Source organism: Leptidea sinapis, chromosome 6 (assembly GCF_905404315.1).
Source record: "Leptidea sinapis chromosome 6, ilLepSina1.1, whole genome shotgun sequence".
Classification (NCBI taxonomy): domain Eukaryota; kingdom Metazoa; phylum Arthropoda; class Insecta; order Lepidoptera; family Pieridae; genus Leptidea; species Leptidea sinapis.
Genome location: NC_066270.1, coordinates 3,039,732 through 3,061,290, shown reverse-complemented (window position 1 = coordinate 3,061,290; position 21,559 = coordinate 3,039,732). Strand labels below are relative to the sequence as shown.

General features: G+C 36.1%; 1 protein-coding gene across 33 annotated transcripts in view; it reads left to right on the top strand.

The window, feature by feature from the left end:
* The window catches only part of LOC126965205 (uncharacterized), a 60,552-nt gene that overhangs the window by 13,916 nt on the left and 25,077 nt on the right, over window positions 1-21,559 (top strand). The window contains exons 6-28 of one of the 33 annotated variants that reach the window (XM_050808645.1): window positions 11,206-11,301; window positions 14,629-14,855; window positions 14,947-15,247; window positions 15,328-15,557; window positions 16,047-16,257; window positions 16,342-16,431; window positions 16,522-16,751; window positions 16,824-17,028; window positions 17,116-17,208; window positions 17,284-17,510; window positions 17,595-17,895; window positions 17,976-18,205; window positions 18,440-18,650; window positions 18,735-18,824; window positions 18,915-19,144; window positions 19,217-19,421; window positions 19,509-19,601; window positions 19,677-19,903; window positions 19,988-20,288; window positions 20,369-20,598; window positions 20,833-21,043; window positions 21,128-21,217; window positions 21,308-21,537. In XM_050808645.1, coding sequence (XP_050664602.1) covers window positions 11,206-11,301; window positions 14,629-14,855; window positions 14,947-15,247; window positions 15,328-15,557; window positions 16,047-16,257; window positions 16,342-16,431; window positions 16,522-16,751; window positions 16,824-17,028; window positions 17,116-17,208; window positions 17,284-17,510; window positions 17,595-17,895; window positions 17,976-18,205; window positions 18,440-18,650; window positions 18,735-18,824; window positions 18,915-19,144; window positions 19,217-19,421; window positions 19,509-19,601; window positions 19,677-19,903; window positions 19,988-20,288; window positions 20,369-20,598; window positions 20,833-21,043; window positions 21,128-21,217; window positions 21,308-21,537 — 4,559 coding nt within the window. Of the gene's footprint in view, window positions 1-11,205; window positions 11,302-14,628; window positions 14,856-14,946; window positions 15,248-15,327; window positions 15,558-16,046; window positions 16,258-16,341; window positions 16,432-16,521; window positions 16,752-16,823; window positions 17,029-17,115; window positions 17,209-17,283; window positions 17,511-17,594; window positions 17,896-17,975; window positions 18,206-18,439; window positions 18,651-18,734; window positions 18,825-18,914; window positions 19,145-19,216; window positions 19,422-19,508; window positions 19,602-19,676; window positions 19,904-19,987; window positions 20,289-20,368; window positions 20,599-20,832; window positions 21,044-21,127; window positions 21,218-21,307; window positions 21,538-21,559 lie in introns of those variants that run through there. The other 32 variants (XM_050808648.1, XM_050808657.1, XM_050808659.1 and 29 more) reach the window with 32 other exon arrangements.

Genomic DNA, 21,559 nt, shown 5'->3' with positions numbered 1-21,559 from the left:
CGTGACCTACATGAATAAAGTGTTTTTGAATTTGAATTTGAAAATATGTATTCACCAAACTTAGCTAAGTAAATACCGCTTAAAAACATAGTTTAATAATATGTTTTATTTTTTAACGTGACATTTTTCATATTTGGTTAAATACACCAAACGGTAATTTTTAACTTATATGGCCATTTTACACCTGAAACCTTACATATTTTACACCTGAAGCTATACATATCTTACACTTGAAACTAGACATATTCAAATTCTTTCATTGCAATGTGATTTATAAATATGTATTCACCAAACTTAGCTAAGTAAATACAGCTTAAAAACATAGTTTAATAATATATATTATTATTTTTTAACGTGACCTTTTCCACATTTGGTTATCATAATATTATTCGTAAACAGAATTTTTTATTTATTTTCTCTAGGCGGATTGAGAATCCGCCTAGCGATAGCATTGAAAGAGCCAATTAGTTTTATCTAACATTATTTAGAATATGTAGTCTTATCATTCTTGCGTGATGTTTAGAAAAAAATTATTCTAATCAAAGTTGTATAAACAATACTTATCTAATGTCTCGAATGTTCAAATTTACTTTTATTATTAACTATTATTATCTATCTAATTCCATGGAAAGTTTATAAAAGGCATAAAAAGGCATAAAATTCATTTTTTTCTCAAAATTGATTCCTTAACAATAGCTTTTTTTATTACGGCAACTATTACTAACGGTGTGGCAACAAAGTCGCGGCAGTGTGAAAGAGAGTTGGCAACGTCGCGTGAACACAGTTTTGCGGAGCGATGTAAGCGCGCGACGGTATCATCTATGATCTACACGTGCTCTTATGGGCAAATAATTTCGGTTGACAACAACTGTGCTTGACATATTTTGTTCGCTTAGTCACTTATAAAAAAACTATTGTAAATTCATTTATATATCACTAAGGGGTCACTGACCTGAGCGTTTTTTCTGATATTAATATACTGCAAAAATTTCGTTACGTTCCAATACGCTCACATTAGCATAATGTTTGAGTATTTCGAATTTATTTTTCTCTAATAGTGATCTAGGCCTAAGAGCTATGGTGATAACTTACTATTTCGACATTCCCATATAACAAAAAGGACGGTTAGTTTGCACCCTTTCTTCTCAGGCCTGAGACATATATTTGGGTAGTAGCTTTTGACATTCAATAAATGATTTGAAATACTATATTGAATAAATTAATACGAATTTGAATGCATTTGGATTTGAAGTATTGCATAAATATAGTAAGTAGTTTATTGAAGTTATACTTCTATAGGCTCGTTATGAAAAAATGATGAAAGTGAAATTTTAAGATTCGTGCGCGTGACTGGAACACAACACTTCACTAAAAGCCACCGCCTGCAACTTTATAAGGCGCAAATTCGGCCTCACATGGAATACTGTTCTCACCTCTGGGCGGGTGCTCCCCAGTACCAGCTTCTTCCATTTGACCGCATACAACCAAGAGCGGTTCGAATCATCGACGATCAAGTCATCTCCGATCGGCTTGATTCTCTATTGCGGCATTGCGTAGAGATGTGGGTTCTCTCTGCATCTTCTACCGCATTTATCACGGGGAGTGCTCAGAGGAGCTGTTCGGGTTGATTCCAGCGGCCGAATTCCACCATCGGACATTACGTGTAAAGTACCATCCGCATCACGTAGACGTCTGGCATTCCACAACCGCGCGTTTTCTTCGAAATTTCTTGCCTCGCACAGCCACTTTGTGGAATCAACTACCGGCAGCGGTCTTCCCGAACAGATACGACTTAGGGACCTTCAAGAAAAAAGCATACTCCCACCTTAAAGGCCGGCAACGCATTTCTTGACACACCTGTTGTTGCGGATGTCCATGGGCGGTTGCCTCACCTCTCCCCATCCCGTGAGCCTCTTGCCCGTTTGCCCCCTCTCATAAAAAAAAAACAGTAACAGGTTGAAGTTAGTTCCTAAAATTTTCTGTCGTTTGCGTCATTCGTTTTTTTTTTTGCTTTCTTCGTCCATTCTTAGGACAGGGAAAGGGTTCAAGCCCATTTAGCCGTATTCATTATTTAATAATTAATTGTCAAAGCCATCTTTTTACAAAATTGTTCTTTCTAAAAACGTAGAATAGCACGACAAATAAATCTTTATAACGATTTTTGCTTCGTTAGGCCAAAGATGTATAACTTCTAGCGTGCATACATACACACTTTTGTTTCTCATCATTTCGTATCGGGAAACATCGTAAAAACCTTAAGATTGTGAACAATTTACAATTAAATAATCAGATTTCCTCGTTAATTAAACCTGCACCGGAATAGTCACTAATACATCAAGAAAATAGGTGTGGGTGCAACTACACTCGATAAACAGCTTTATTGTATGTATTCAAGGCGTAATATCGCTTATCTTGCATCATACCAGAACTTCGTAAATATCAAAACCGAGATAAGCTGATTGATAATCAAGGTTAAGATAATGCTAAGGTTAAAATCCTGATGAAATATTATTTATCCTTTGCACAGGAATATGGTTAGATTATAGGTACCACAACGGCGCCTATTTCTGCCGTGAAGCAGTAATGTGTAAGCATTATTGTGCTTCAGCCTGAAGGGCGCCGTAGCTACTGAAATTACTGGGCAAATGAGACTTAACATTTTATGTCTCAAGGTGACGAGTGCAATTGTGGTGCCGCTTTTCTTTGGTTGCTTAATTTTTGGGTTTCTCAAGAATCCTGAGCGGCAGGGTGTATCAATTACCATCAGCTGAACGTCCTGCTCGTCTCGTCCCTTATTATCATAAAGAAAAGTTTGATATTTTAATTATTGTTAATAAAAATATAATATTAATAATTATAAAGTTAAGCAGAATGGTCAAATTGTAAGTAGAGGAATTGAGGGAGTATTGCATAATATATAAGTAAATGAACATTCTTTCTTGTTATTTGGTTGAGTTCTCGTAACAGGCTTCGTCACACTCGCTTAAATGTCACTGCTTGTGGCGGCGACATGGGACGGGTCATTCCTTTCCCTAAAATATGGTCGGGGGAGGCGATGGCTAGCCCACGCGTCATGCTCGTGAACGGGACTCGTGTCACCAGAAACTCTGCTTCATATTCTTAAAAATTAAAGCTTATTATATGTTTTGTCAGCCATCAACAGATGAGTATGGGGCCCAGTTCATGGTAGGTCATTAACATGTAACTATTGTTACATAAATAAATTATTTCAACATATTTCCACATAAACACGATTGTTTCCTTCAAAAAAAAAAACTTGGGAGAGTACGGTGGGTTATCAAGTGGCCTATCACGTGAACTTTATTATTATCTTGGTAACTAAAAACACTAAGGTTATCTAGGCAATGCTGCGATAACCTAGTTATTTCGATTTGTTTTTCTCTACCTCCGGCTGAGAATTACTGATTATTAGCCGCGCGTCGTAATTAATGACAAAGTGTTTACAACAGCTTTTATTCTTAACATTTTTAACACGCAAGAAATTTAATTATTTGGTTTTTTGAAGAGAAAACATATTTAGCGGCATTGAGCACTTTTTTTCGGGTGGGTATAAATGTTGAACTCTGGACTTAGCGAAGGCTTTCGATCGGGTGTGGCATAAAGTGCTTGTAGCGAAACAGCCATACTATGGGCTTCCTGAAAGGTTGTGCTAGTGAGTGACTTTTTGGCTTTTTGGCCGATCGGAGCATTAAGGTGTTATCAATGTTATGCTCCGACTTATAAGCTAAAAACGCTGGTGTCCCGCAAGGCTGCGTGCTATCCCCCATACTGTTTCTTGTGATAGTTTCATTGATATGATGATATGCTGCAAATCAGCAGTATTCATTGCTTGCAGACGACAGCACAGAGTATGTTTCATATACCGGCCGTGCCAACATGACCCGGGATAGCGTCGACGAAAACCGGAACAAACTTGTGTCTGAAATCGAGACTATGCTTTGCAAAGTTACGCAAAGATACTGACAAAATTAAGTCCAATTCAACCTTAAGAATACACAAGTTTGTGCGTTTACAGCTAAAAAGTCTCCTTTTGTCGTGTCGCCTCAATTCGAGATCACTCCTCTAACTGCCACAGCCTGTATCGGCATACTTGGCGTCGATGTATCGAGCGACGTTCAGTTCCGTGGTCACTTGAAAGAGAAGGCAAAACTCTCTTAAAAGCTTGGTGTACTCAGTTAGGCGAGACAGTACTTCACTATACGCCAATGACTGCCACTATATAAGGCGCAAATTCGGCCTCTCACTCAGCTCTGTGCGGTTGCTCCCAGCTCCCCGGTACAACGAAGAGCGGCTTGAAATCATAGACGATCAAGTCATCCCCGATCGGCTTGACTCTTTGGCGTTGTGTAGAAATGTGGATTCTCTCTGCATCTTCTACCGCATTTATGACGGGGAGGAGCTGTTCGGGTTGCTTCCAGCGGTCGAATTCCAATACCGGACATTACTTCAAAATGCAAAATACCACCCGCATCACGTTGACATCTGGTATTCCACAACCGCGTGTTTTGCAAGAAATTTCTTGCCACGCACAGCCACTTTGAGGAATTGTGTTTTCCCGAACCGATATGACTTAGGGAGCTTCAAGAAAAGAGCATACTCCTAACTTAAAAGCCGATCTCTTGAGACCTGTTGTTGCGGATGTCCATGCGCGCTTGCCTCACCACTCCCATCCCGTGAGTCTCTTGCCTGGTTGCGTCCTCTTATATATAAAATAAAATAATAATAAAAATTGCGCGAACTTGAACGTAAAAACACAATAACAATCGTACGCGTTTTAATCCTATAAAAGTCATCATTTTCTAATTGAAGTCTATAATATCTTTTAATGAGCACTTTAAATTACACCAGTGGGCTCTTTTTCACAAGAAGCCGGCTAGATTATGGGTACCACAACGGCGCCTATTTCTGCCGTGAAGCAGTAATGTATAAACGTTACTGTGTTAGGTCTGAAGGGCGCTGTAGCTCACTAGCTAAATTACTGGGCAAATAAGACTTAACATCTTATGTCCCAAGGTGACGAGCGCAATTGTAGTGCCGCTCAGAATTTTTGGGTTTTTCAAGAATCCTGAGCAGCACTACATTGTAATGGGTAAGGCGGCTCAATTACCATCTTGAGACATAATAATAATTTCACTAGCTACGGCGCCCTTCAGACCGAATCACTGTAGTTTACCCCTTATTGCTTCACGGCAGAAATAGGCGCCGTTGTGGTACCCAAAATCTAGCCGGCATTCTGTGCAAAGTAGCCTCCCACTGGTCACCATATCAGTCCCTAGAATAAATATTTTTTAATCTCACAGCTAACTCATTGCAGAGCATTAGGCCCTCAAAGATGATCATTTCACGGAACCAAGTGCCTTAACACCGTGTTAAAAGGAGTTCTTTAATTTGTCTCATTTCTGCAACTCAAGCAGATAATATGTAGATTGGAAACATGAACGTGTCGAAGTAATTTAAATAAAAACTAAATGTTTAAAATGATGAATGGATCCGATTGAAAACATATTTTAGTCTAGACGTCATAGTGAGATAGATATGAACGAGTTGTTTTAATTTTTGGTCGAGGCCTTGTCGATTACGTGGCCTGAGGAACAAAAGTCAGATAAGGGTCTCCCATCTCTTTCATTCACCTCGCTACACGTACTCTTTCTCTTTCTGACAATATCTTTCTTTCGCCGTCCTTAGTTTTATGAAGATCCGGCCTCATACAAACTGTTAGAAGCACACTAGAACATCCACCTTGGCTCAGGCATAGAAATGTTAATAACATGGCATTTGAAATTATGTTGCAAGTACTTTTAAATTTTTAATTCCATAATTAGTGTTTTTTAAGGAACAGGACAGCGTTTCAACCTCTAGTTTTTATTTGTGAAAATATGACGCTGGCATTGAATGAAATTCCTAAATAGCAAACAGCGAAATTGGTTTACTCGATAGCTAAGCATTATTTAGCCATTCAGTTAATAAATGAATGCCTGCATTCAATTGAATACCGGCCGGTAGTTGATTGAGCTATCATTATTCAAAGTTTAAGCTTTGGCTTCTCATAGATAAACTAAGGTACCACATTGGACATAGCTTACTAACTCAAATTAAAATATGGGATTTGTTAAATTCAAATTCAAATGTTTTTATTCAAAATAGGATGTGACATCACTTATTGAAAGTCAAAAACTACCACCCATTCCAAAATGAATGCCTCAACCCCGAGAAGAATGGGCTCAACAAACTCAGCGGGCTTTTTTTCATCGAATAAATATGTTTACAAATTAATATTGTACAATTAAACATATTATTTAATAGCCTGAGGGCGGTCACTCCATTTCCAATCTGTGGTATCATTAAGAAAGTCATTTATGTTATAGTAACCTTTACCACACAAACGTTTTTTAACAATTCTTTTGAATAACGTAATACTTTTGTTTTGAACATTTTCTGGGATCTTGTTGTAAAAGTTAAAGTGTAAACGTTATGTTTAATGACTTGGCTTTTTTCAGCCATTTTATTAAAATAATGTGCTAGCCCTATTGTAAACAGGCTGATTAATTGGCTGCAATTTATGTCGATCTTCTACGTTATCAATGGTTCAGGAAATTATCCCTGAACGGTTGATAACACGAGTTGAGTGCTCGATTAATGGAATCAATAAAGGTATCTTGGGTTAGTCTTAGGTTATCAAATATGCAATAATTGGTCTTGATGTGCCTTTAATGTCAGAAAATAATATGATATAGATATTTATACCTTTGATAGTGACACCTTTTACCTTTACTGATACAATTTTTTATTTCATCTGTTTTTCTTTTCTATAATTAAGAATGTTGAACAGAATATTCATGAATTTTAGTTTTGTTTTAAATAAAAATGTTTCCAGATTATTTTTGTGAAATTTTAACTTGACACTTTTTGGTTATAAATGTGGTAGAATAATCTAGAGACAAGTTCAGATGCCCACGTTCTGGTTTCATTCAAACCAGTTTAACGGTCAAACTTTTACAATTTTGTTGGTTATACTTTCTTTACTAGATTCACCTCTCCTACGAAATAATTATAATACAGAAAATTTAATTGCAAGAATTCCATTAGTAAGTTGACAACATTTTCTATTCCTGTACACAAATTCTAGTTGTTGAAAATAACGTAACCTATAAAATTTGATAAGTTCCCTCTATTACATATCACGCATAGAAGTGAGTTGAAGTTTTATTCAGTGCAATTTTGCCTTCTCTGCATTTAACGTTCTTATAACATCATGTGGTAATTTATTGTAAAATTGATAATATAAGTGTTTTCTTAGTGGTATTAGTTGTCATTATATAAGGACCGCCTTTAGTGGCAGAAGCCGTCTCCATTTCTTTCCAAATGTTTCTAAATTTTGCAAGTCTAGTTCACTATTTTTCTGCAATATCTGCTATATTATCTTTATCTTTAATGAGGTCTGCCTCGATTACGTTTTCAATTTATAGGGTACCAGTTCATTACTGCTTTGGACTATAAATCGGCGTTAAATCTTTGTAAACATTCAGCCCATTTCCATTGTAAGCGTAGACTTAATAAGTCTTCATATATTGCCATGGTTTTGTTTCTTAGTGTGATTTTTCTTGCTTTTTGAAATCGGATACTCATACAAAAACATAAGGTTTACCTATGGGCTTGCCCACATATAAAAACTAATGGTTTCTCCACTCTTTCACTCTCCTCACACACAAATCATGCCATTGCATTGGTTTCGTTCGTCCACATAATATATGTGCCAGCCTCAGACGTTTTATCTTGATCTTGTTTGTCAATAATATTTAATTTTAACAGATAATTTGCTTCATTACTTTGATTTTATGTATCTCAATGTCTCTCTCTAAAACATTTTAGAAGTTTTTGTATCATCATACTTAGTATATTAATGTTGTACTTATTTCATACACTTCGAGCGAATTAGGTGATTTGTGATCGCATTCATTATTTGTATTGTTTATTTTTGTATAAGAGGGGGCAAACAGTCAAGGGGCTAACATCTGCATCACCAGGGGTCAAGAGACACCATTAAGTTCTGAGTATTGTAACGCATGAGTCCTCCCTCACACTTGGTTTCGTTATATTGTTGTGTAGCAACGCTTTGAAGTATATGACGAGAGTTGTCAAACTTCAAGACATTGTTAATTTCAACAGCTCCGTCAGCAATATTCGTAGCTCAGCGGAAAAGTGTTTACTTTAGACGCTGTAGACCCGGGTTCGATACACCTACCAGTGTATGGAATTTTTTGGGTTTTGTAAAGTTAATGGAAATTTCTAGTAAGTTCAGGATCAAATAGAACAGAAAAATAGGGATGGAAAATGTGTAAGCAGGATAAAAATAGTTAAAAGAATTTTCTAGTACAATTTAAATTTAAAGATGGAATGGGGGAATCATTTTGAAAATGGAACAGATCCGGGGGTATATAAGCCTAGTATAATAAGTTCTAGTTCTGACTCGAAAGTGTAAAGAAGAAGAAGAAGAATAAAAGAAGAAGTAGTGAAAAGTGGAAGTGTTCCAAGAATAAGAAGATAGAAGAGACCTAGTGTTCGGTGCAGTGTGACGCGTTGAAGGTACTGCCGCCCACAAAAGGAACAGCGGCAGACCGGCAAGTGCAAGTTCAGAAAAAGTGAACGCAAATAAAGACTCGTTCCTATAAGCGGAGTATTATTTCCAATCCCTGACCCACTCCCGTGTCAATATTATAGTAACTTAAAATTTGTTTAATTAACTGATTACTTATTTATTTTTATAAAAATAAAGGTCGAGACGAGCAGGACGTTCAGTTGATGGTAACGTCAACTGATACGCCTTGCCCATTGCAATGCAGTGCCGCTCAGGATTCTTGAAAAACCCAAAAATTCTGAGCGATTGGTAACTGGTATAATTGATTCTAAATAATACTATAATGTAAAAAAATATTAATTATATCTTAGACTGAAGACCGACCGTTTTCACTTCTAATTATTTCTATTCTATCTATCTCGATTGTTTTTCTTAGTCACGTCAATTTTCGAATTTGAACTAAATCTCATTCTTTATTTAACTTTACGGCGAACCTTAATGTGCCGAGTTTGCATGATAAGCTATGTAGAATCTTTGTACCGAACAATTACTGTTCGAGGCGCAGGCATAGATTGTTCGCGAGTCCGCTACATCGTAGTGTGACTCGCACCAACTCACCTATACCGAGGTCTCTCTCTGCTCTCAACGCTCTTCTCGAAGCCAACCCTGCTTTTGATATATTTGCGGATGGATGGCAGACGATTTTAACAGAGTGCTTGCGTTTTTGCGAGAGGAATGGTTTAACGGTATTCGGATGTTTATTAATTGTTAGTTAGTTACAGTAACCTTTGTATTTATTAATGATTATTTGTGTAATATGTTTAGCTTTTGATTTGTTATTAATTACTTACTTTAATATTGTAAATAAATAAATAACAACGAGTTCTTATATGCGGATAAGAACGCCTTGTTGCAATACGCGCATATTTCTTCCAAAACGCGCGGTTATAGAATGGCAGACGTTAATGATGATGAGATGGTGGAATTTGACCGCTGGTATCAACCCAAAGAACTCCTCAGAGTTCTCCCCGTGATATATGTAGTAGAAAATGCAGTGAGAACTGAAATCTCAACGCAATACGAAAGAATTAAGTTTATGTGATCGGAAGTGCCCCACAAGTTTTTTTTATCCATTTCCAGTCATAATTCAAAGTCTAGATATAAATTTGTCAGAATTTATCTTGTTTAAAAGAGTGATTGAGAACTATTTTATGCAGCTTGATGTACGACCTTCCTATATGTTGTAAATATTTGACATTAAAACAAGTTTTTTTTTACGTTGTATGCTATTTTACTGTTCGCAGCTGGCCCGAAAATAAAAAGACAATTTATGTGCATACCATGTCTTGAATATAGTTTTCCTTCTAGTGTGGATTTAAGCAAACTTTTAATGCTAAAATGTTTGTGTTATGAATTCTTCCATTGTATCAACTCTTATGCTTATCACAGTCACAACACCAACAACGGTACATAACTTATTTGCAGCATAAATAAGTGTGGTAATGGTGATGCTTCAGATTAACCTTCCAAACCGTCACTAGATGTTTCAGATACACCAAAATCGAAAGTGTCGTATGGCACTACGCCCTGACCATGTTCTGACCTTCATTTGGTTTATTTTGCATGCTCTTATAGCTTGTTTCAGTAGCTTTTTTTATACATCCACTCACATCATCATAATTGTAAGCAAAATAATACGCAATGACAGAAGTAAGAACGCAGCGCGCGCCATAATCACGCCGATCTGACATATTGTTAGTTCTACTGCTACTATAGTTATCTTCATATTATCCTTTAAAGACACGAGTTGGTCTTGTCCCCATGCTAAGTTTCAGTATACTTGAAATACGAACCCTCTACGCCTCTCAGACAAGGAGAAGAAATAAGAAGAAAAAACGAAGAAACAATACCTAATCTCTTAACACAAGACATATATAACGAAATATGACAAGACATTTAAGACAGTAAAATACAGCCATACAAACACATCGTATCATTATTAGCAACAAACGTTACAATCTTAATGGTAGGTACACTTTACAAACCTCATGAATATGTAATAACGACGTACTGTTGCCTAAGTGTGCGTGCGAAACAACCGCCTCGCTCGATAGTTCTTTAATGACTGACTGCTTGACGCTCGCCCGGCGTACTCTCTCGCCCGCTCTCGAACCGCATGTCGATTATACCTACCTTCGCTATTTCTTATGCTCGACGTTCTCGACTACGACATATTATATAAAAAGGTACAGCTGTTGTTGACGTCTTACATATAATAAGAAAAGGATAATTTTGAAAAAAAATGGATATTATCATCCCCACCATCTGGATGTGTGGCGGTTCTTCTCAGTGCGGTTTTCAAGGAACTTTCGTCCACGTTCTACAAAGCTGTGGAAAAAAGCATCTTCCATAAAGACCAGCAACGCTCCTGTTATTCCTTTGGTGTTGCAAGAGAATATGGGCGGCGATGATTACTGAACACCAGGTGACCCGTACGCGCGTTTGTCCTCCTTTGCCATATAAAAAACCACCGACTTTATTAAAAAAAAATATAAATCGCGGTTGCTGTGTAGTTAAAATATATTAATTGTCATTATTGTTTGTTTTAGTATACAATCAAGCATCACTCTGGATTCTGGCGACGGACTATGACAACTACGCCATAACCTACACATGCAGGAACCTGAATAGCAACCAAAAGCAAGGTAAATTTAAATAGACAAGCCCTGTCCCTCCCCGCGGCATAAAAAGTCCCAGGCGCAAGGGTATCGTAAGAGGCTGAGGGCATTTACCATTTACCTCCTCTGCACAGGATGCCGGCTGGATTATTGGTACTACAACGGCGCCTATTTCTGCCGTGAAGCAGTAATGTGTATGCATTATTGTGTTTCGGTCTGAAGGGTGCCGTAGCTAGTAAAATTACTGGGCAAATGAGACTGAATATCTTATGCGGAAAGGTGACGAGCGCAATTCTAGTACGCTCAGAATATTTCTAGAATGCTGAGAGGCACTGCATTGTAATGAGCAGAAATGAAATTTTCCTTTGAGAAACTGTTAAATTGCTAAACATTACAATATGTCCTTATATGATTACATTTACAACAAAGCTCAAATGTAATGCGAGTTTTGATTTTTATTGCACACCGTTTTAAACTAGTTACTAATAATATTATATCTTGTTTAATATTTGCATTTAGTGATCCTGTTTTGTTGTAAGTAGAACCAGGAACTAAACAAAGGAAGTCCAAATATAATGACTTAAAAGCATAACAGATAAAGGTCCAGTTTATTTTTAATAATTATGTTATTTTTAAAAGTATTTAAAAATAAATGCATAAAACACACCCACAAAAAGTTAATCAATAATCATAAAATGAACGGAAATCAGGCAAGAAGTTCTTAACACATTCGTAGGGTGAATGTATCCAATACCGGCCGTAAGCCTATAGTTTTTTATGATAAATAAAAGTAGATATTTGTTAAATTATGTTGTAACAGTAATTAGCTTATAAAAAATAATTTAAGTCGTCAATATAAAATATCAACATGCTTGCATACTATACCATTTTAAAACTAAATTGCATTCTTATATACAATAAACAGCAGTTTGTGTCAAGTACATCAAATTAATATACTAGTTGAAAACTACTACAACATAAAACAAAAACATAGCAGTAAATTCATTCAACATTAATAAATTTAAGGTTGTGCCGTCGCGGAAATTTGAAATTATTTTTTCAATGCCAAATAAATAAATTCTTTATTGCCATACAAATCGTTACAAATATAAAATGAACAATTAGGATACGCGATGAAACAAAAGGCAAAAGGGAAAGGCTCAGTTTCACCTGACATGGAATCATGGATTTATGTTTCCATGCGCTGTTTTTCAGCCATCCGCTCCTCCCTAAGGTGTTGAGCGAGAGTGGATGTATTGTGGCTCCCCGATTACCTACTTAAGCTGTCTTTTTTTAATAAATAACGCTGCATAGCATTTATTGGCAAACAAATTAAAATAAATATTACGAAATAGTAAGAAGAAATAAGTGCTAGTCGAACTTCGAACGTCGCTTTCAAAGAGTAGTTATGATGTGATGGTTATGTGGACAGTATTAGGGGGATCTATCCTAAATGTTAAAACGTAGTTTCTCAGGTTTTGTTTTCGTACAACTAGACACTATTATGCTTTTATTTCACATTTAGCATATATTTGCATTTTTATTTTACACATAGATAATAGAGGCGTTGCTAAATAAAATATTTATAGTCTAGAGCGCCTTGGGATTATTTTAAATACAATTTTCTTCCTTTCGTTCTAGAGAATATTATATTACTTTAATCCTTTTGCAATTTTCTAATTGATGTCTCGTTGCGGGGCACAACACCTACCTAATTTGCAGTTTGCAAATTCAGTTTTTTGTGCTTGCTGTCAAGACGATCATTATACGTCAGCTGACATTTTACTATAAAAATGTTTTCTTTAGCTCTTGTTCCACAAACTTTTTTGTCGATTTCTATTAGCGTACGTCACAAATGAGAATCAGGTCACTGGCCATAATTAATATGATTATTATAATTTATAAATGAGTTCGTTACAAGAAATAGCTATCAAGCTAAACAAAAAGATAGATAGAATAGTTATTAATCATCTTCATCATTATCGTTTCATCCGGAAGATAACCATTGCTGGACAAGGGCGTAATTAATTTATTAATAATATATAAAAAAATTAAAAACGCATTGATCTGCAACGTTATAAAATGAACAAAAATACTCATAGGCTCATGACCACCACTGTTTCCATCATGCGCGTACACATTGCCAGTGTGAGCCATTAGAGATAGTAGATAAGCATACGTATTTGGGACTTATTATAGATAATCGTTTCAACTGGAGTTCTCATATTGACAGTGTCTGCGCTAGGCTAAGATCAGTACTCGGCAAGTTGTATATTTTAAAATATAAGTTACCCTATAGAACTCTTAGGCTTATCTAGATGGCATTAGCAGAGTCGATAATTAATTATTGCTTGAGTAGTTACCGTCGTACTTATAACAGTTACATTGAGAACATTAACAAATTACAACTTAAAATATTAAAAACTATAGTACCGCAACACATTAGAAAGAAATATAAAAATAACGAAATGGGTTTGTTTAAATTTTGCAGAATTGTAAATGTCTACGATAAGATAAAAATCTCTGTTATAATGGAAGAGATCTCAAACATTAAGGCTTTAATAAGACGGTCACGGAAACCACACCTCCGTAGTCTGTCCTACCTAAACACATACATATTACCTAAATGTAACAATGCATATGGTAGGCGGAAATGGGAGTATTTATTGCCAGACACACTAAATGGTTTGCCAGCAAACGCTTTAGAAAGTATTGAGAAAAAACCGGAAAAGGCAAAGTATTTATTAACCAAACAATTTTCAATGTAATTATGTATGGAAGGCGTGTTAATATAATTAGTATTAGAATTTAGTATAAAAATGTTAATTAAGAGCGATCTCATCCCCACGGTTAAGCCTTACATGGTTTCTTGTGGGTATATATATGTATTTTCTCTATAATACTTTTAATATTGAACAAAAAAGAAAAAAAAAACACTACCATTAGTATATTTTTCCTAAGTATAGGTGATATTACTATGACAAGGCTTTATTAGCTATCAATCGTTAGATTTTTTTGCTTCAAGAGACCGCATGCTAGTATTTGATGACAATCTCAACTTATTCATCAACAAAATGCCATGTATGTTTCTTAAAAAGGGTTTTGACGTAGGAACAGATGCAACGGTGGAAATTTGAGTGATTCTATAAGATGATATCATCTAATATAATATCAGTTTGAAACCCCGACAATGTGAAAACTTATACAGCTCAACTAACGAACCCCAAACTGAAAACCTTAAACACTACAGAGGGCAAGCTGATATTAAAATTACTCTTTCCGAAGAGTAAATATTGCATAATTTTAATTAATTAATTAATAATAATTTGAATAATATGTTTTATCATTTTACAGTAACTAGTTGGATCCTCAGCAAGTCACGTGAAATCTCAACCACTGCACGAAATGCCGTTAACCAAGTCATCAGCAACTATGTTGACTTAAACGATCGATACTATATAGTTGCAGACCAGTCTGATGCAGCTTGCTTCTACTACCCTGAACCAACCAGTGGTCCAGTTGTCTTCAGAGGTCAATGTGATCAAAATATCAATGTGGTTAACAATTTCAATATTGACTCCGTGAGTGTGAATGCTTAGTTAACATATATATATTTTTATTTTGTCATCAAATAATCTTAACTTGAATGAACATTATTTTGGAATTTTGCAGTTCGAAGGCCGCTGGTTCGATATACAATCTTATCCCTCCAACTTCCAAGGTGGTACATGTAACACTGCATCCTATACGAAACAAGAGGGAACTAATCTGTTAGATGTTGTGAACAGTCAAGTGATAAACCAATCACTTTTACGAGCAACTGGTGTTGCAAGATTAGCTGGCGCAGCGAATGTTGGCAAGCTTATAGTGACAATCAACAATGAAGATTTGGATTACTGGGTCTTAGCAACAGATTATAGCACATACGCGCTTATGTATACCTGTACTAACATCGACACGGAAACAATGCAAGGTAATAGATTTCATTTTCCGATATGGTGTTATTTCAAAAATGATATAAAATACTTTATCAATTTTATCCTCTGTGTACAGTTAACACATGGAAGCTGAGCAGAACAAGGGCTTTATCAGCAAACGCCAATACAGCCATCAATAATGTAATGAATACAATTCCGGTGCTTGATCAGAGGTATTTCATCACGAGAGATCATTCAGATACTGGTTGTTTCTTCTTCCCCGAACCGCAAACTGGTGTACCTGTGGAGTTCCCAGGACAATGTGACACTAATATTGAAGCTATGGCAAACTTTAACGTGAACCTGGTAAGCTTAAAAATAATAGGTTTGCCTATTTTATTACATTTAAAAGCAATCCTCATCATTCTTATTTCAATTAAAAAAACGAAACCCGATAATTATTCATATGATAATAAACGGAACAGGCATAAAAAGCATTTATTTTATCAAAATTTATTATTTTGCAATTCATTTTGGTAAAAATTAAAGCATTACCACCGCTTCAGAATTAAGTGACAATTCAAAGAGAAAAAAAACAGTTCCAATATTCTTTATGCGCTCTATTTAAAAAATAATTATACAATGCACTGTAACATAATTCATATTACTAAACAAATAAACTAATAAAGAAGTCCCAGGCTGTCCAACAAGTTTGCTATCATCTTATCCAAAAGTTAAATTGACAGAAGAACTAGTAAATCTAATTGACATTCTAAAAAGATCACATGGTGTAAATTATCTTTTTCTTATTATTCAAAAGAGTCCCAATTCAAATTTTTTTTCCGTTAATTTTAGTTCGAAGGAACATGGTATGAAATTGAGTCTTATCCGGAAGGCCGAGAAAGAGGACAATGTATCAATTACGAATATGTCGTGGTGAATGAAAATAACCTACAGTTGTCTATAAATAACGTTCAAGGACAAGCTCTACTCGCAACTCCTGGAACTGCTGTGAGAACGGATAGTTCTGGACGCTTGACTCTAAACCTCCAAACTGGTGCTGGAGGTGAGTACCTCAATAATAATCTATGTTTTGAAATGTAATTTACTGCATTGGTAATTAACTATCTGAACCAAATTACTGTTTCAGTTATGCAAGTTCCGTTTTGGATACTGAGCACGGATTACAGCAATTATGCCTTAGCTTATGGATGTGTCAATTTGGCAGAGACAAGAAGAGGTAATAATCCAAAACACTGATAGTTTTTATCTCCAAAATAATTTATTAAACTTGACGTACTTAAATAATTGTCGCTTTATATATTTTCAGTGTTCAGTTTTAAGCTGAGTAGAACTAAAACACTCACTGCCCAATCCACTACGGCGATCAACGCCGTTATCAACACAATACCAGTATTAGACAGCAGGTACTATCAAACCATTGGCCAGTCTGACGCTGACTGCTTCTACTTGCCACCTTTCGTTCCTGGAGAACCTGTTATTATGCCGGGTCAATGTGACACAAATATACCAGTGTTACGTAACTTCAATGTTGCCAGAGTAAGTAATATTCGAATGTTTAATATATTTGTCAATGGCCGGTGTGATGTATAATTATCATCTTTGCTTCAGTTTACGGGAAGATGGCGTCTCATTTCATCCTATTTCTCCGAACGGCAATCTGGGGAATGTAACGAAGCAGAGTACACTCAACGGGGCAATGTTATTGATTTGGAAAATCGACATGTCGTCAATCAACAGCTTCTTTCCGTATCTGGTAATGCAACAATTGTCTCTACGGATGAAAGCGCAAAATTGCAGGTCAACATTGGTACTAGTAAGTTTATGCAGGTTAACTACGTATCATTGATAATTTATGTCGTAGATTACAGAATGTGAATTAATATATTTAACCTAATTTCAGATCCACCCGTTGACTATTGGATCCTCGACAGTGATTATGATACGTATTTCATTGCGTATAGTTGTGTCAATCAGGGCACTGATCAACGCCGTGGTAAGAATATCTTAATCAATATTGAGTCGATGTTATATTAATAATAAATTTTGGTAAATAAACGTATATTTCCAGTATGGAGTTGGATAATGAGTCGCACTGATTCACTACCAGCAGCTGCAACCGCCAGTATTAATTCAGTAATTGATAGTATCGATGTCTTGGACAATAGATATTTTATAGCTGCAGACCAGTCTGATGCAGCTTGCTTCTACTACCCTGAACCAACCCCTAGTCCAGTTGTCTTCAGAGGCCAATGTGATCAAAATATCAATGTGGTTAACAATTTCAATATTGACTCCGTGAGTGTGAACGCTAAGTTAACATATTTTTATTTCACTATCAAATAACCTTAAATTTAATGAATATCATTTTGGAATTTGCAGTTCGAAGGCCGCTGGTTTGATATCCAATCTTATCCCTCCAACTTCCAAGGCGGTACATGTAACACCGCATCCTATACGAAACAAGATGGAACTAATCTGTTAGATGTTGTGAACAGTCAAGTGATAAACCAGTCACTCTTCCGAGCAACTGGTGTTGCAAGATTAGCTGGCGCGGCGAATGTTGGCAAACTTATAGTGACAATCAACAATGAAGATTTGGACTACTGGGTCTTAGCAACAGATTATAGCACATACGCGCTTATGTATACCTGTACAAACATCGACACGGAACGAATGCAAGGTAATAGATTTCATTTTCCAATATGGTGAAATTTCAAAAATGATATAAAATACTTTACCAATTGTATCTTCTTTGTACAGTTAACACATGGAAGCTGAGCAGAACAAGGGCTTTATCAGCAAACGCCAATACAGCCATCAATAATGTAATGAATACAATTCCGGTGCTTGATGAGAGGTATTTTATCACGAGAGATCATTCAGATACTGGTTGTTTCTACTTCCCCGAACCGCAACCTGGTGTACCCGTGGAGTTCCCAGGACAATGTGACACTAATATTGAAGCTATGGCAAACTTTAACGTGACCCTGGTAATCTTAAAAATAATATAAATGTTTTATTATCTTTAATAGCAATCCTCATTATTCTTATTTCAATTAAACAAACGGAACCTGATCATTATTCATATGATAACTAAGGGAAAAGGAATAAAAGCATTTATTATATCAAAATTTATTATTTTGCAATTCATTTTGGTAAAAATTAAAGCATTACTACCGCTTCAGAATTAAGTGACAATTCAAAAAAAATTTTATTAATTTCAGTTCGAAGGAACATGGTATGAAATTGAGTCTTATCCGGAAGGCCGAGAAAGAGGACAATGTATCAATTACGAATATGTCGTGGTGAATGAAAATAACCTACAGTTGTCTATAAATAACGTTCAAGGACAAGCTCTACTCGCAACTCCTGGAACTGCTGTGAGAACGGATAGTTCTGGACGCTTGACTCTAAACCTCCAAACTGGTGCTGGAGGTGAGTACCTCAATAATAATCTATGTTTTGAAATGTAATTTACTGCATTGGTAATTAACTATCTGAACCAAATTACTGTTTCAGTTATGCAAGTTCCGTTTTGGATACTGAGCACGGATTACAGCAATTATGCCTTAGCTTATGGATGTGTCAATTTGGCAGAGACAAGAAGAGGTAATAATCCAAAACACTGATAGTTTTTATCTCCAAAATAATTTATTAAACTTGACGTACTTAAATAATTGTCGCTTTATATTTTTTCAGTGTTCAGTTTTAAGCTGAGTAGAACTAAAACACTCACTGCCCAATCCACTACGGCGATCAACGCCGTTATCAACACAATACCAGTATTAGACAGCAGGTACTATCAAACCATAGGCCAGTCTGACGCTGACTGCTTCTACTTGCCTCCTTTCGTTCCTGGAGAACCTGTTATTATGCCGGGTCAATGTGATACAAATATACCAGTTTTACGTAACTTCAATGTTGCTAGAGTAAGTAATATTCGAATGTTTAATATATTTGTCAATGGCCGGTGTGATGTATAATTATCATCTTTGCTTCAGTTTACGGGAAGATGGCGTCTCATTTCATCCTATTTCTCCGAACGGCAATCTGGGGAATGTAACGAAGCAGAGTACACTCAACGGGGCAATGTTATTGATTTGGAAAATCGACATGTCGTCAATCAACAGCTTCTTTCCGTATCTGGTAATGCAACAATTGTCTCTACGGATGAAAGCGCAAAATTGCAGGTCAACATTGGTACTAGTAAGTTTATGCAGGTTATCTACGTATCATTGATAATTTATGTCGTAGATTACAGAATGTGAATTAATATATTTAACCTAATTTCAGATCCACCCGTTGACTATTGGATCCTCGACAGTGATTATGATACGTATTTCATTGCGTATAGTTGTGTCAATCAGGGCACTGATCAACGCCGTGGTAAGAATATCTTAATCAATATTGAGTCGATGTTATATTAATATTAAATTTTGGTAAATAAACGTATATTTCCAGTATGGAGTTGGATAATGAGTCGCACTGATTCACTACCAGCAGCTGCAACCGCCAGTATTAATTCAGTAATTGATAGTATCGATGTCTTGGACAATAGATATTTTATAGCTGCAGACCAGTCTGATGCAGCTTGCTTCTACTACCCTGAACCAACCCCTAGTCCAGTTGTCTTCAGAGGCCAATGTGATCAAAATATCAATGTGGTTAACAATTTCAATATTGACTCCGTGAGTGTGAACGCTAAGTTACCATATTTTTATTTCACTATCAAATAACCTTAAATTTAATGAATATCATTTTGGAATTTGCAGTTCGAAGGCCGCTGGTTTGATATCCAATCTTATCCCTCCAACTTCCAAGGCGGTACATGTAACACCGCATCCTATACGAAACAAGATGGAACTAATCTGTTAGATGTTGTGAACAGTCAAGTGATAAACCAGTCACTCTTCCGAGCAACTGGTGTTGCAAGATTAGCTGGCGCGGCGAATGTTGGCAAACTTATAGTGACAATCAACAATGAAGATTTGGACTACTGGGTCTTAGCAACAGATTATAGCACATACGCGCTTATGTATACCTGTACAAACATCGACACGGAACGAATGCAAGGTAATAGATTTCATTTTCCAATATGGTGAATTTTCAAAAATGATATAAAATACTTTACCAATTGTATCTTCTTTGTACAGTTAACACATGGAAGCTGAGCAGAACAAGGGCTTTATCAGCAAACGCCAATACAGCCATCAATAATGTAATGAATACAATTCCGGTGCTTGATGAGAGGTATTTTATCACGAGAGATCATTCAGATACTGGTTGTTTCTTCTTCCCCGAACCGCAACCTGGTGTACCCGTGGAGTTCCCAGGACAATGTGACACTAATATTGAAGCTATGGCAAACTTTAACGTGAACCTGGTAATCTTAAAAATAATATAAATGTTTTATTATCTTTAATAGCAATCCTCATTATTCTTATTTCAATTAAACAAACGGAGCCTGATCATTATTCATATGATAACTAAGGGAAAAGGAATAAAAGCATTTATTATATCAAAATTTATTATTTTGCAATTCATTTTGGTAAAAATTAAAGCATTACCACCGCTTCAGAATTAAGTGACAATTCAAAAAAAATTTCATTAATTTCAGTTCGAAGGAACATGGTATGAAATTGAGTCTTATCCGGAAGGCCGAGAAAGAGGACAATGTATCAATTACGAATATGTCGTGGTGAATGAAAATAACCTACAGTTGTCTATAAATAACGTTCAAGGACAAGCTCTACTCGCAACTCCCGGAACTGCTGTGAGAACGGATAGTTCTGGACGCTTGACTCTAAACCTCCAAACTGGTGCTGGAGGTGAGTACCTCAATAATAATCTATGTTTTGAAATGTAATTTACTGCATTGGTAATTAACTATCTGAACCAAATTACTGTTTCAGTTATGCAAGTTCCGTTTTGGATACTGAGCACGGATTACAGCAATTATGCCTTAGCTTATGGATGTGTCAATTTGGCAGAGACAAGAAGAGGTAATAATCCAAAACACTGATAGTTTTTATCTCCAAAATAATTTATTAAACTTGACGTACTTAAATAATTGTCGCTTTATATTTTTTCAGTGTTCAGTTTTAAGCTGAGTAGAACTAAAACACTCACTGCCCAATCCACTACGGCGATCAACGCCGTTATCAACACAATACCAGTATTAGACAGCAGGTACTATCAAACCATTGGCCAGTCTGACGCTGACTGCTTCTACTTGCCTCCTTTCGTTCCTGGAGAACCTGTTATTATGCCGGGTCAATGTGATACAAATATACCAGTTTTACGTAACTTCAATGTTGCCAGAGTAAGTAATATTCGAATGTTTA